At 36.8% G+C, this 15,885-nt stretch overlaps 1 protein-coding gene across 2 annotated transcripts in view; it reads left to right on the top strand.

The window, feature by feature from the left end:
* The window catches only part of ALCAM (activated leukocyte cell adhesion molecule), a 227,239-nt gene extending 215,399 nt beyond the window's left edge, over nucleotides 1–11,840 (top strand). For both annotated transcript variants that reach the window (XM_040225481.1, XM_040225471.1), the window contains 2 exons: nucleotides 7,764–7,879; nucleotides 9,415–11,840. In XM_040225481.1, the coding sequence (XP_040081415.1) occupies nucleotides 7,764–7,851 (88 nt within the window). In that variant the 3' untranslated portion in view covers nucleotides 7,852–7,879; nucleotides 9,415–11,840. The remainder of the gene's footprint in view (nucleotides 1–7,763; nucleotides 7,880–9,414) is intronic.
* The last annotated feature ends 4,045 nt before the right edge of the window (nucleotides 11,841–15,885 follow it).

The raw sequence follows: 15,885 nt of genomic DNA, 5'->3' as shown, positions 1-15,885 counted from the left end.
TTGTGAGTCCCTGTCACTTCCTGGGGACTTTCACATATACTCTACATTTATTCTTACACCAGCCCTGGGAGCAGACCCTACTGTCCCCCATTTACAGAAGAGAAAACATCTTAAGAGGAGGGACTTGTCTAAGGACTCACAGCTCAGACTTGGCCCATGAGGATGAGAACCCAGGTTTACTAACCCCAGAGTTAAGACTCTTCTCTCCACTTTACTGATTAGAGGGTCACCTCCAGAGCTTCTTCCAATATTAATTTGTTATTCTATTACTTAATTGTATCTCATTTTAAAATTATAGGAAAGCTGACTGATACATAACTCTTCAGACAAGTAACTGTAATAATTTGTATTTTAACCGAAATGCTCATTCTTTATAAATGCCTTAACCTCCTTCCTTAAATCAATCAACTTAGAAAAAAATATTGACTGAAAATATTGCTCAAAAGAATGGTTTAAATAAAGTTTTGTTCTCTTCCAGTAGTGATAGATTTCTAACCTATGTAATGCTTTCAAACCTCTATAATTTCCATAAATTAAAAAAGACACATCCATAAAATTATATTTATTTTTACCACATCAATCTCAAAACTGAGCCCAAAAGTAATCAGAGTAAGTTCTAGAGTTTTTTTCCCAGTTAGAGAGAGCAGACTCTCAGTAACAAAAATAGAGAAATTCATAAAAACTTCAAGTAAATCTTACATACATGCACTCAGTGAATACCTCCCTCCCCCAGCAGCAACACTATTTTATTTCTATTTAATACATTTCACAGTGGTTAACACTCAGCATATTTGTATAACTGTGTAACTTGGCCCGTAGATACTGGAGCCAGACTACTGGAGTTTGAATCCTGGCTTTGCTGTTTGCTAGCTGTGTAACCACAAGCAAGCTTATTAGTGTACTTCAATGTAAAACAGAGGTATCCTAAAGCTAAAATAATTTAATATCTGTAAAGCATTTAGAACAGGGCCTGGGACATACTGAGGCATAATAAGAGTTTTAGCAGTTATTTTTTTGGATAGTGGGATTAAGAAAAGATGGGAAACTTTTTTTCCTTTTTTTAGTTTTACAAATAATCAGTTTGAATTTGCTTAACTCTTCTACAAACATATTCTACAAATATGTTTCATGTTACTCTTAACAAACTCTTTTTCATAATACCAAACTGTAAGCAGTGATTCTTAGCCTGATTTTACCTGACCAATATGCTGAAAAATATTTGATTTGCCCTGAAAACCACAACTTCCTTAGAATTCTAGTCACTCCCTTCCTCTCAAGACCCCCTTCTATTTGATAGAATTTTTTGAAATCACAGAAATTACCCTTCATCCCTACACAAATACTAAATCCACCTAGAAGGTAAGTAGAATTGGAAGTGGGAATGGTATTCAGTTTCTCATTGTACTTTTTGCCTGATTCTTGCAATTCTTGGCCATGACTATAATGCTTTAGTTTTTCTCTATACAGTATTTTTATATTAAGGTAAAATTTGCTTACATTTGATATGCAATTAAATATATTTTGATAAATGTATACACCATTGTAGCCATTACTCCAATCATGATATAGAGCACCCCATCACCCCTTTGGAATTCCTTCCTATCCAGCCCTGTCATCCTTTTTCCCTTAGGCGATCACTATGCTGATTGCTATCAAAAGTATTCTCTCTATTTTACCTATCTGTAAAAAAGCTGCTGAGTGTGTATTGACTTTATATTGTTGTTGTTCAGTCACTAAGTTGTCTTTGACTCTTTGAGACCCCGTGGACTACAGCATGCCAGGCTTTCTTGTCCTTCACTATCTCCCAGAGTTTGCTCAAACTCATGTCCGTTGTGTTGATGATGCCATCCAAACATCTCATCCTCTTTTGTCCCCTTCTCCTCCTGCCATCCATCTTTCTCATCATCATGGTTTTTTCCAATAAATTGGCTCTTTGCATCAGGTGGCCAAAGTATTGGAGCTTCAGCTTCAGCATCAGTCCTTGCAGTGAATATTCAGTGTTGATTTCCTTTAGGATTGACTGGTTGATCTCCTTGCAGTCCAAGGGACTCTCAAGAGTCTTCTCCAACACCACAGTTTGAAAGCATCAGTTCTTCGGTGCTCAGCCTTCTTTATAGTCCAACTCTCACTTCCATACATGACTACTGGAAAACCATAGCTTTGACTTTAATGTACCTTTGTCGGCAAAGTGACTTCTCTGCTTTTTAATACACTATCTAGGTTTGTCATAATTTTCCTTCAAGGGGCAAGCATCTTGTAATTTCATGGCTGCAGTCACTGTCTGCAGTGATTTTGGAGCCCCAAAAAAGAAAATCTGTCACTGCCTCCACTTTTTTTCCATCTATATGCCATGCAATGATGTGACCAGGTGCCATGATCCTAATTTTTTGAATATTGAGTTTTAAGCCAGCTTTGTCACTGTCTTTTTCACCCTTGTCAAGAGGCTCTTTACTTTAGACTTGATATTGGTGAACACTAATATCATAAGGAACAGTAAAAGGAAATACATATGAAGTGTAATAAGGCCAGTTCAATTCAGTAAAAGAAATATCTTTTGGGTGCCTACCTTATTCAGACAAGAAGGTATAAATAAAACATGGTCCTTACTATCAAAGAGTTTACATTCAAGTCAAGGAGACTAAAGAGATTGACCATATTTGAAATGTCACAGGACAGATGCCTGGAGACTGGGGTGGAGACTCTCTGATGGGAAGAGCTAGATCTCTCTATGTTTAAGGTCTGGAGAAAGCGAGACATGTCAGAATCTCAATCAGAAGCTTGAGAAGGCCATGACGTAGGGGTAGGGACAAACCAGATGTCGACTGAATCTTAACTAAAACTGCAACTGAGCTTCAACCTAGCTCAAACCCTGACCGAATTGAAGTCATCCTATCTGCTCACCTTTCTGCTTAACAAAGTAAAGGGGGTACCTTATGTGATGGAAAATAACATTGTGTGTAGTCTCTTCTGTTTTTTTGTATATGGTGTCATGCAAAATAAAAAGGACTAGATGTACAAAGAGTCAAGAAAATATAATCAATAATCAAGAGGAAAAGCACACAAGCAGATCTGTGCATTATTTGGGTATTGCAGTTAACAGACAAGGATATTAATAAACCTATAAATAATATATTGATAGTGAAAGAAAAGATGGACAAAGGAGATGGAGTCAAAAATTCAAATGAACTTTAAAATATTTTTTTAATATAATATTAAATATGATATAATTCTCCCATATTGTAGTCAGACTCTTTACCATCTGAGCTACTAAGCCACCATTTTACATTATATAATATTAAAATATATATTAAAATAGGTCTGAAAATATATTAAAATAGGTTAGGGTTAGGGTTTGGGTTATTAAAAATATGTCTCTGGTAGATAAATGTAGAAGTAGATTGGCCACAGCAGAACACAAGAGAAGCAAACTAGAATACAGATCAATAGAACACATAGAGGTTGAGGCACAGAGAGGAAAAGAATAGATAGGATGCTTAAGAGAATAAGAGACACGTGGGACATATATAAAGGTCTGACTTATGTATCAACATAAGTGAAGTCCCAGAAAGAATAAAGAGCAAGAATGTCCATCATCAATGAAATAAATCAGCCCAATAACAAGCTATACAGTAATGAGAATAAACAGCCTACAACCACTTGCAACATTATATGTGAATATCACAAACATAAAGTTGCGTTTAAATAAAAGGCAGACAGAAATGAATACATGTGGTACGATTCCATTTATAACCAATTTTAAAAACAGATAAAGCCATTCTGTGAGAAATCTGGATTGTGATAACCTTTGCGGGGGTAGCAGTGACTGGGAAGGGAGTAGAGTGGGGGACTTCTGCATCTGCAGCCGGTCTGTTTCTCTCTAGTTGCCAGTTACCAGCTACATTCGTGCATCCACTTTTGAAAATTCATTGTACACTTTTGATGGGTACATTATCTTCTATGGATTTTATTGAAGTAGCATGTGTGCGTGCTCATTTGCTCAGTCACATCCAACCCTTTGGGACCCTATGGACTGTAGCTCACCAGGTTCCTTTGTCCATGGGATTTTCCACGCAAGAATACTGGAATGGGTTGCCACTTCCTCCTCCAGGGGATCTTCTGACTCAGGGATCAAACCCATATTTCCTGGATCTCCTGCATTGGCAAGTGAATTCTTTACCACTTCAGTTCAGTTCAATCTCTCAGTTTTGTCTGACTCTTTCCGACCCCACAGACTGCAGCATGCCAGGCATCCCTGTCCATCACCACTTAGTCACCTGGAAACCTCCACTACTGAGGTTACTAAGATTTTATTTGTTACTAGTTAAGTAACTAATTAAGCTTCCCAGGTGGTTCAGTGGTAAAGAATCCACCTGCCAATGCAGGAGATATGGGTTCAATGCCTTGGTCAGGAAGATCCCATGGAGAAGGAAGTGGCAACCCACTCCAGTATGCCTGCTGGGAAAACCCTATAGACAAAGGACCCTGGTGAGATATAGTTCGTGGGGTTACAAAGAGTCAGATGTGACTGAGCACACACACACAAAGTGACTAATTAGAAAAAGAGAGTTCAGTTCAGTCATTCAGTCATGTCCAACTCTTTGCAACCCCATGAATTGCAGCACACCAAGGCCTCCCTGTCCATCACTAACTTCCAGAGTTCACCCAAACTCATGTCCATCGAGTCAGTGATGCCATCCAGCCATCTCATCCTCTGTCGTCCCCTTTTCCTCCTGCCCCCAATCCCTCCCAGCATCAGAGTCTTTTCCAATGAGTCAAATCTTTGCATGAGGTGGCCAAAGTATTGGAGTTTCAGCTTTAGCATCATTCCTTCCAAACAACACCCAGGACTGATCTCCTTTAGAATGGACTGGTTGGATCTCCTTGCAGTCCAAGGGAATCTCAAGAGTCTTCTCCAACACCACAGTTTAAAAGTATCAATTCTTCGGCGCTAAGCTTTCTTCACAGGCCCAACTCTCACATTCGTACATGACCGCTGGAAAAACCATAGCCTTGACTAGACGAACCTTTGTTGGCAAAGTAATGTCTCTGCTTTTCAATATGCTGTCTAGGTTAGTCATAACTTTCCTTCCAAGGAGTAAGCGTCTTTTAATTTCATGGCTGCACTCACCATCTTCAGTGATTTTGGAGCCCCCAAAAATGAAGTCTGACACTTTCCACTGTTTCTTCATCTATTTCCCATGAAGTGATGGGACTGGATGCCATGATCGTTTTCTGAATGTTAAGCTTTAAGCCAACTTTTTCACTCTCCTCTTTCATTTTCATCAAGAGGCTTTTTAGCTCCTCTTCACTTTCTGCCATAAGGGTGGTGTCATCTGCATATCTGAGGTTATTGATATTTCTCCCTGCAATCTTGATTCCAGCTTGTGCTTCTTCCAGCCTAGCGTTTCTCATGATGTACTCTGCATATAAGTTAAGTAAGCAGGGTGACAACATACAGTCTTGACGTATTCCTTTTCCTGTTTGGAACCTGTCTATTGTTCCATGTCCTGTTCTAACTGTTGCTTCCTGACCTGCATATAGGTTTCTCAAGAGGCAGGTCAGGTGGTCTGGTATTCCCATCTCTTTCAGAATTTTCCATAGTTTATTGTGATCCACACAGTCAAAGGCTTTGGCATAGTCAATAAAGCAGAAATAGATGTTTTTCTGGAACTCTCTTGCTTTTCTGATGATCCAGCAGATGTTGGCAATTTGATCTCTGGTGCCTCTGCCTTTTCTGAAACCAGCTTGAACATCTGGAAGTTCATGGTTCACATATTACTGAAGCCTGGCTTGGAGAATTTTGAGCATTACTTTACTAGTGTGAGAGATGAGTGCAATTGTGCAGTAGTTTGAGCATTGTTTGGCATTCATTGCTTTCTTTGGGATTGGAATGAAAACTCACCTTTTCCAAACAAAAAATCTTTGATATGTTTCCTGTTGCTGCTAAGTCACTTCAGTTGTGTCTGACTCTATGCAACCCCATAGACAGCAGCCCACCAGGCTCCTCTGTCCCTGGGATTCTCCAGGCAAGAATACTGGAGTGGGCTGCCATTTCCTTCTCTAATACATGCATGCATGTTAAGTCGCTTCAGTCATATCCAACTGTGTGACCATATGGACAGCAGATCACCAGGCTCCTCTGTCCACAGGATTCTCCAGGCAAGAATACTGGATATATATCCATCTACATTATATATATATATGTATACATATAATGGTGTATATATACCTTTATATTATATATGTAAATTCATATCTATCTTGTCACATATTATAGGACTCAGTCATGTTGGCAGGATTTAAGGCTGCTCTTCTGCTTATGAACAATTTAGAAGACTGTAGTTTAAGCTAAATTAAAACTTTTTAAATCACAAATTAAATTTAGGCTAAATATAATGAATGTCCCAATATGAATGAGCCATATGTCTTTATCTCACTTGGACATAAAGCATACACTCTTAAACACTATTAACACTATTAAGTTGTGATTCTTAGAAAATGAGTTACAGAATTCTTTAAAGCATAGCAAATTCCCTAAGATTTTTCAATTTTAGGGAAAAATGGTATTTTCTACCCCAGCTTCCTCAATCAAGGAACACATCTGGTGTTATATAATTTTTAAAAGTGTAAGTATTACTAGGAATCACTGACTCAATAGACATGAGTTTGAGCAAACTCCAGGAGAAAGTGAAGGACAGGGAATCCTGACGTTCTGCAGTCCATGGGATTGCAAAGAGTTAGACATGACTTAGCAACTGAACAATAATAACAATTACTAGGAATTATATAGCAACAATAATTTGAAATACCATCACTGTGGTTTCCCTGATGACTTCTATTTCTTTTAGCATATATTTAATGCAACCCTAGGTCCAAGGTAGTTTCAGTGGAATGTGTTCCATTACCAGTCAAGGCTCACAGATGTGGAATTGTACATCCTAAGGTCATATGTGTATTTGATATAAAAACATTTGCTTTTCAAAGATACATTAATGTGAACTCTAATATTAAAAATGTCGTTCAGTTGCTCAGTCGCGTCTGACTCTGCAACCCCATGGTCTGCACGGAACAGGCTTCCCTATTCTTCACCAACTCCCAGAGCTTGCCTAAACTCATGTCCATTGAGTCAGTGATGCCATCTAACCGTCTTGTCCTCTGTTGTCCCCATCTCCTCCTGCCTTCAATATTTCTCAGCTTCAAGATCTTTTCCAATCTGTTGGCTCTTCACATCAGGTGGCCGAAGTATTAGAGCTTCAACTTCAGTCTCAGTCCTTCCAATGAATATTCAGGACTCTTTTCCTGTAGGATTGACTCATTTGATTTCTTTAGAGTCCAAGGGACTCTCAAGAATCTTCTCTAACACCACAGTTTGAAAGCATCAGTTCTTTGGTGCTCAGCCTTCTTTATGGTCCAACTCTCATGTCCATACATGACTACTCGAAAAGCCATAGCTTTGACTACATGGACCTCTGTCAGCAAAGTAAGGTGTCTGCTTTTTAATACGCTGTCTAGGTTTGTCATAGCTTTTCCTTCAAGGAGCTAGCATCTTTTAATTTCATGGCTGCAGTCACTGTCCACGGTGATTTTGGAGCCCAAGAAAATAAAGTCTGTCACTGTTTCCACTGTTTCCCCATCTATTTGTTATGAAGTGATGTGCCTGAATGCTGTGATCTTTGTGTTTTGAATGTTGAGTTTTAAACCAGTTTTTAAGAAAAGTTAAATATGTTTATCAATGTGATAATGTGTATTTAATTCTCTTGTAGGACTGCATCAAAACATGTAAACAAGGACCTTGGTAATATGGAAGAAAACAAAAAGTTAGAAGAAAACAATCACAAAACAGAAGCCTAAGAGAGAAACTATTCCACTTGTCATCCAGGTGGGTAAGGCTGTGTGAGGTTTACAAAAATAATCCCCAGGAAAATATGAAACATTCTAGTGATGAAAGGGAAGGCCTTGACATTAACATGCATTATAATTGCAGCTTTAAAAACAGGAAGAGATTTTTTCCAAAGAAAACTGGTTACTCAGAAAGGTATTCTCAGAAGAACGGAATTTCAAAGGACTCCCCGTCCTCAAGAAAATCATTATCCTCAGGATAATTGAACTCAATTTAGAGATTTTTAACATTCAATGAGCATTTTCAGTCTAATGCCAGAAATTTTGCTGAGTGCAAAAAGCTTAATTTTATAAATTGATGTTTTGGTTAGGTAAGAGCCATTTTCATGTTTTACTTTAAAAAGCAATTATGAGAACAATTTTAAAATATAAAAATTTTAATCCAAGGGTTTAATATACTTAGAAGTGTCAGTGTATTTATGCAGCCATTTCTCAAATCATTCTAATGAAAAGACTAACAAATTTGTATGTGTGTACACATAACTTTTCCAAATAGTATATATATTATATGTATGTATCTATATATGCATATATATTTGTGTATAATGCACATATTGATATTATATATATACACATATATATTGCATATATCTATATATAATAGCTATATGAGTATGATTTTAAAGATAGTCTCCAGGAGGTATGTTTCCCTGGTATTGCCACTTGTAGGTTGAACATTTTATTTTTATTTATGTTCTCTCAAGCCAGTCCAACAGAGAAGTCATTTGGACAAATTATTTTTTATGTCCTTGAGAATAAGTGTTACTGTACTTTATTCGTATATGTAAAAGTCCCCAACAACCACAGTGAAATTTGGTTGATTGTAAGTAAACCACAAGTTAAACAGTTTGAGCAGGTCACCTAAGTTTATCCCATAAAGGAGATGAGAACAAGGGAAGGAATTGAAATTAGAAGGATGCACACAGGAAAGAAAAATAAAATGACTGAAATAAGACATTTTTAAAATTTGAAAACCAGAATTTCAAAATGATGGGGTGAAAGGAGTAAAAACTGAATTCCTTCCCCATCCTGCCTTCCATTGGAGGCCGAGCATACAGCATTCCCACCTGATTTTTATTTCTGCTTCTCTAGGATTCATTCTTCAATCCTTTATAAACATACAGTTTGCCTTCTGTTTTCTTCAAAATCAGATAGAGTAAAATCTCAAAGGAAAATTGAGCTTGAATACAAAGCCTACAAAATGGGGTGTGATTTGAAGGGATAAATGAGATTTTTTTAACCTGAAGAGAAATAGAAAGAAGTATTTTCCTGGAAAACCTTATAATTTTCTTAAGAATTAAGCAAGATTCCCCAAAATAAAGACTTTCAACAATTCAAAAAATATTATTGGTTGAAGAGCTGCAACAATACCTGGGATTACAGCTAGGTTCAGGGATGATAGAGTTTTATAAAAAGTTCTTGTGAAATATCACATTTAGTATAAAGTATATACTGATTATGAAAAGTGATTGCTATGGTAACTTATCTGAATTGTGTTTTTTTAATTAATTTCAGAAAAAAACTATATAGAAAATTGAAGCATGAACGTGGATTGTATTTAAGACATATACAAAGACACTGATAGCAATTCATGGTTCAAGTATTAAGCAGTTCATTCTACCAAGCTGTCACGGGATTTCAGAGAATTATCTCAAGTAAAACAATGAAATGAAATTACAAACAATAACAAGTTTTGGCAGCCATGATGATAGGTCATATGTTGTGTTGGTTTGATTTTTTTCTGTAAATGTCTGCACTGAGAATTTCTTTTTGGTTTGCCTTTTATGTAAATTTTTTACGTAGCTATTTTTATACACTGTAAGCTTTGTTCTGGGAGTTGCTGTTAATCTGATGTATAATGTGATGTTTTTATTTCAATTGTTTATATGAATAATCTGAGCAGGTACCTTTCTGATTCTGATTGCTATCAGTAATGCCCCAAACTTTCTCACAAGCACCTAAATCCCAAAGGTGGAAGCTTGTGAAGATTGGGGACACACATTGCCCTAATCAAAAACTGATTTTTATCACTAGGGAGGAGGAGGCAGAGAGTCAGGTTGATAAGCACCAGATGAACTATTTCTGTGAATGTGCCGCCAGCTGACTCTCAGAAGCAATCACACACACATATGGACACACACATAATAATAAATAGTACTCCCAAACTGACGCTTTTTCTTGTTCTGAAAAAAAAACATCACACAGAACTTGGGTAGCATTTACCTTTAGAGACACCTGCTAGTAAATTATTTTCTGTCAAACAAACAAACAAAAAAGTCAATGTATGAGACAGTTTGGAAAACTCATGGCTAACATTCCCATTTTCATAGGTTACAATGTAAATCACTGGAATTGAAAATTGGAGTTAAATCCTTTGGGTTATCCACTGCCTTAAAATTATACCTATTTCCTTTAAAAAAGAGATATCAGTCAGAATTGGAGATTTTTAACAGTGATCATTATCAAAGCTGTGTTATTTTCCACAGAATATAGAATATATATTTTTTTCGTGTGTGTTTTTGTTAACTATGCTACAGATATTGAATGCACCTTGAGATCATTTAGTGTTTTTAACTGGTACATAATTTATCAAGCAGTATGTTAAAGTGTAATAATAAAATGTCTATGTATCTTTAGTTACATTCAAATTTGTAACTTTATAAACATGTTTTATGCTGGAGGAACTCTATAGGGTGGTAGTATTAAATGAAAACTTTTTGAGGTAGACTGGATATGGGCCAATAGCTACTTGTGACTAGACTTTTAAACTTTGCTCTTTCAAGTAGAAGCCTGGTTTCTGGGAGAACATGGCATGGCCATTTTTGTCCCAGTATTTACATAACTTTATCAAAAAAAAATGAACATCAGATTTCCAGGTACGGAACTGTGTTCTTTGGGAGGAAAGGAAAACTGGTGTTTGTTTTTTTTAGATTGATGGAATAATTAATTAGGAAGGCAAAGAAAAATAAAGGTTAAAGTCAGAAGAAGATTAGGAATAAATACATTGCCACTTTTGCATTATTTAGAAATACACATTGTTGTACATTTGTAAACCGTTTGCTGTCTGAGCAATAGTGACTCAGTTTAATAAAAGCTTCCTATAGTGTATTGGTATGAATTAAGTACATAAAATATCCTATTAGACTCAATGCTGTATAAAATATGATGGGAAAAAAGAAAATTTTATTTTTGCCTCTAAACATTGATTTATTGAAGTTTTATTTGGCAGGAAAAAAATTGAATCTTGGTCAATATTTAAACCAAAGTGAAAGGGGAAAAACCAAAGTTATTTGTTCTGCATGGCTATGCCATTCTGTTATCTCTGTAAATACTGTGGTTTCTTTTTTTCTTTTATCTTAGAATTTTGTTAAAAAAAATTCTAAAAATTTTAAACACCTCCTTTCCATAATAAACCATGAACACTAAAATTAAATTACTTTCATATAAATATTTTTTTTCTTTTGGTGTGAGAGATCAAAGGTTCAAAGTTTAACTCCTGAGATATATTTGCAGAAAGAAGCAACGTGACAATAGAAAGAGAGTTTTATACTACTATTATTTCTTGGCTTCTATGGTTAAGTCTGAAAACAGCTGTCAGAACCTAGAGAGCAGAACATGGGAAACTCTGAGCTATGGACTGAAAGCAGAAAGTTTGCCAGAGGGAAGAAAGAGACAACATTGTTATCAGTGGATCAGTGCCTGGATAAAAAGGAAAGCTTGTGTGTGTGCCGGCAGCCATCAGCACAGCAAGGCTTGGAAGGAAGATGATACACCAATTCTCAACTTTGAGGTTCCATCTTTCCAACTTAACTCTTTGACAACAGGAGACAGGTTTTGCCAGTTCCAGGTTCACTCCCTATCTGTGATTACAGGAATTGTATTTGGAAATGGATTAACATACCCATCTATACCTAAAATAATAAAACTGAAATATGTCTTCACGTCTCTCACAGCTGGTCTGCCTCTTGTCTAAACTAGGATGTTGATGCATAGAAAGTAGTTGTCTTTATTATAGAGTTGAAAACTCATTGTGAGTCCCCATCTCCCTGGAGAGGTAACGCAGCAAAATAAAATTGTCTCTGCCTTCCTATTATGTCAGGTGGGCCACTTCAGCTAGTCCTCCGCTTCACAAGTGGTGATTTCTACAATGTGTGTCTCCATTTTCAACCGTGGGATCATGCTCACTGTGGGTGTCCTCAGAACTGAATTAAGAGGACCCTTGCCTGTTTCTTCACTTCCTCTCTAACACTCCATACAGCATACTATTTGACATTACCTAGAAATGAACCTAGAAATGCCTCCCCCTCAAAACAAGGTAAAGCTAGCTATATGTGTCAGAGAAAGTTCAGTTCATTTCAGTCACTCAGTCATGTCCAATTCTGTGACTCCATGGACTGCAGCATGCCAGAGAAAGTAATTAATATGTATTGAGCCCATACTGTGAGCTCTGTCCATCTATATATTATCTTATTTAATCCTTAACAATTATAAGTAGTATTAAATATCCCCCATTTAATAGAATAAAACTAAGGTTTAGAGAGATAAACTATAACTCCTGGGTACATTTAGATTCTAAGTAGGTAAGTCAGGTATTAAACCAGATCTGATTCTAAAGACTGGGCTCACCAGAATCTATTATAGTTCCCACACTTCTTTAATAAAGAGATCTTCCTTTTCATGATATATAAAACTGAGAAATATTAATTGGTCCATGAACTGGTTATACCATCTATAATATTCAAATGATTAAATAGATAAATACTATAATATTTTAATATTATATGTTAGAAATTATATATGTAATTATATAATGTGTGTTCAAACAATTTTGTATTTAAATTTAATATGTCACATCACATTGTTAAGTACTTCCTACACACGCACATACATATATATGTATCACATAAACATGTACCACATAACTTTTTTTTTAATTGGAGGCCAGTTACTTTACAATATTGTAGTGGTTTTTGCCATACATTAACATGAATCAGCCATGGGTGTACATGTGTCCCCTGTCCTGAAGCCCCCTTCCATGTCCCTCCCCATCCTATCCCTCAGGGTTGTCCCAAGGCACCAGCTTTGAGTGCCCTGTTTCATGCATTGAACTTGGACTTGTGATCTATTTCACATATGGTAATATACATGTTTCAATGCTATTCTCTCAAATCATTCCACTCTCACCTTCACCCACAGAGTCAAAGTCTGTTCTTTATAGCTGTGTCTCTTTTTCTGTCTCACATATAGGGTCATTGTTACCATTGTTCTAAAATCCATATATATGCATTAATATACTATATTAGTGTTTCTCTTTTTGACTTGCTTCACTCTGTATAATAGGCTTCAGTTTCATCCACCTCATTAGAACTGATTCAAATGCTTTCTTTTTAATAGCTGAGTAATACTCCATTGTGTATATGTACCTCAGCTTTCTTATCCATTTGTATGCCGACGGACATCTGCGTTGCTTCCATGTTCTGGCTATTATAAACAGTGCTGTGATGAACACTGGGGTACCCGTGTCTCTTTCAGTTCTGGTTTCCTCAGTGTGTATGCCCAGCAGTGGGATTGTTGGGTCATATGGCAGGTCTATTTCCAGTTTTTTAAGGAATCTCCACACTGTTCTCTATAGTGGCTGTACTAGTTTGCATTCCCACCAACAGTGTAAGAGTGTTCCCTTTTCTCCACACCCTCTCCAGCATTTATTGTTTGTAGACTTTTTGATAGCAGCCATTCTGACCAGTGTGAGATGGTACCTCCTTGTGGTTTTGGTTTCCATTTCTCTGATAATGAGTGATGTTAAGCATCTTTTCATGTGTTTGTTAGCCATCTGTATGTCTTCTTTGGAGAAATGTCTGTTTTGTCCCATTTTGTCTTTGGTCCATTTTTTGATTGGGTCTTTTATTTTTCTTGTATTGAGCTGCAGGAGCTGCTTGTATATTTTTGAGATTAGTTGTTTGTCAGTTGCTTCATTTGCTATTATTTTCTCCCATTCTGAAGGCTGTCTATATTCTCTTTTAGGAGTTTTATAGTTTCTGGTCTTACATTTAGATCTTTAATCCATTTTGAGTTTATGTTTGTGTAAGGTGTTAGAAAGTATTCTATTTTCATTCTTTTACAAGTGGTTGACCAGTTTTCCCAGCACCACTTGTTAAAGAAATTGTTTTTCCTTCATTGTATATTCTTGCCTCCTTTGTCTAAGATAAAGTGTCCATAGGTGCATGGATTTATCTCTGGGCTTTCTGTTTTGTTCCATTGATCTATATTTCTGTCTTTGTGCCAGTACCATACTCTCTTGATGACTATAGCTTTGTAGTATAGCCTGAAGTCAGGCAGGTTAATTCCTCCAGTTCCATTCTTCTTTCTCAAGATTGCTTTGGCTATTAACTTTACAATATTCATTGATTAGCTCTAGTAATTTTCTGGTAGTGTCTTTAGGGTTTTATATGTAGAGGATCATGTCATCTGCAAACAGTGAGAGTTTTACTTCTTCTTTTCCAATCTGGATTCCTTTTATTTCTTTTTCTTCCCTGATTGCTGTGGCTAAACCTTCCAAGATTATGTTGAATAGTAGTGGTGAGAGTGGGCATCCTTGTCTTCTTCCTGACTTTAGGGGAAATGCTTTCAATTTTTCACCATTGAGGATAATGTTTTCTGTGGGTTTATCATATATCATTTTTATTATGTTGAGGTATGTTCCTTCTGTGCCTGCTTTCTGGAGAGTTTTTATCATAAATATGTTGAATTTTGTCAAAGGCTTTCTCTGCATCTATTGAGATAATCATATGGTTTTTATCTTTCAATTTGTTAGTGTGGTGTATCACATTGATTGATGTGTGAATAGTGAAGAATCCTTGAATCCCTGGGATAAAGCCTACTTAGCTATGATGTATGATCTTTTTAATATGTTGTTGGATTCTGTTTGCTAGAATTTTGTTGATGATTTTTGCTTCTATGCTCATCAGTGATACTGGCCTGTTCAGTTCAATTCAGTTAAGTCACTCAGTTGTCTCCAACTCTTTGTGACCCCATGGAGCACAGCATGCCAGGCCTCCCTGTCCATCACCAACTCCTGGAGATTACTCAAACTCATCTCCATTGAGTCAGTAATGCTATCCAACCATCTCATCCTCTGTCGTCCCCTTCTCCTCCTGCGCTCAATCTCTCTCAGCACCAGGGTCTTTTCAAATGAGTCAGCTCTTTGCATCAGGTGGCCAAAGTATTGGAGTTTCAGCTTCAACATCAGTCCTTCCAGTGAACACACAGGACTGATCTCCTTTAGAATGGACTGGTTGGATCTCCCTGCAGTCCAAGGGACTCTCAAGACTCCTCTCCAACACCACAGTTCAAAACCATCAATTCTTCTGCATTCAGCTTTCTTTATAGTCCAATTCTCACATCCATACATGATTACTGGAAAAACCATAGCCTTAACTAGACAGACCTTTGTTGACAAAGTAATGTCTCTGCTTTTAATATGCTGTCTAGGTTGGTCATAACTTTCCTTCCAGTGAGTAAGTGTCTTTTAATTTCATGGCTACAGTGACCATTGTCAGTGATTTTGATCCAAAAAAAAAAAATAAAGTCAGCCACTGTTTCCATCCACTCTTTCCCCAAATATTTGCCATGAAATGATGGGACCAGATGCCATGATCTTAGTTTTCTGAATGTTGAGCTTTAAGCCAACTTTTTCATTCTCCTTTTTCACTTTCACCAGGAGGCTCTTTAGTTCTTCTTCACTTTCTGCCATAAGGGCAGTGTCATCTGCATATCTGAGATTATTGATATTTCTCCCAGCAATCTTGATTCCAGCTTGTGCTTCTTGCCCAGCATTTCTCATGATGTACTCTGCATAGAAGTTAGATAAGCAGGGTGACAATATACAGCCTTGATGTACTCCTTTTCCTATTTGGAACCAGTCTGTTGTTCCATGTCCAGTTCTAACTGTTGCTTCCTGACCTGCATACAGATTTCTCAAGAGGCAGG

The sequence above is a fragment of the Oryx dammah genome, unplaced genomic scaffold, assembly GCF_014754425.2.
Source record: "Oryx dammah isolate SB20612 unplaced genomic scaffold, SCBI_Odam_1.1 HiC_scaffold_2, whole genome shotgun sequence".
Classification (NCBI taxonomy): Eukaryota; Metazoa; Chordata; class Mammalia; order Artiodactyla; family Bovidae; genus Oryx; species Oryx dammah.
The sequence above is the reverse complement of the archived record's forward strand: the minus strand, read 5'-3'. Positions and strand labels throughout refer to the sequence as shown.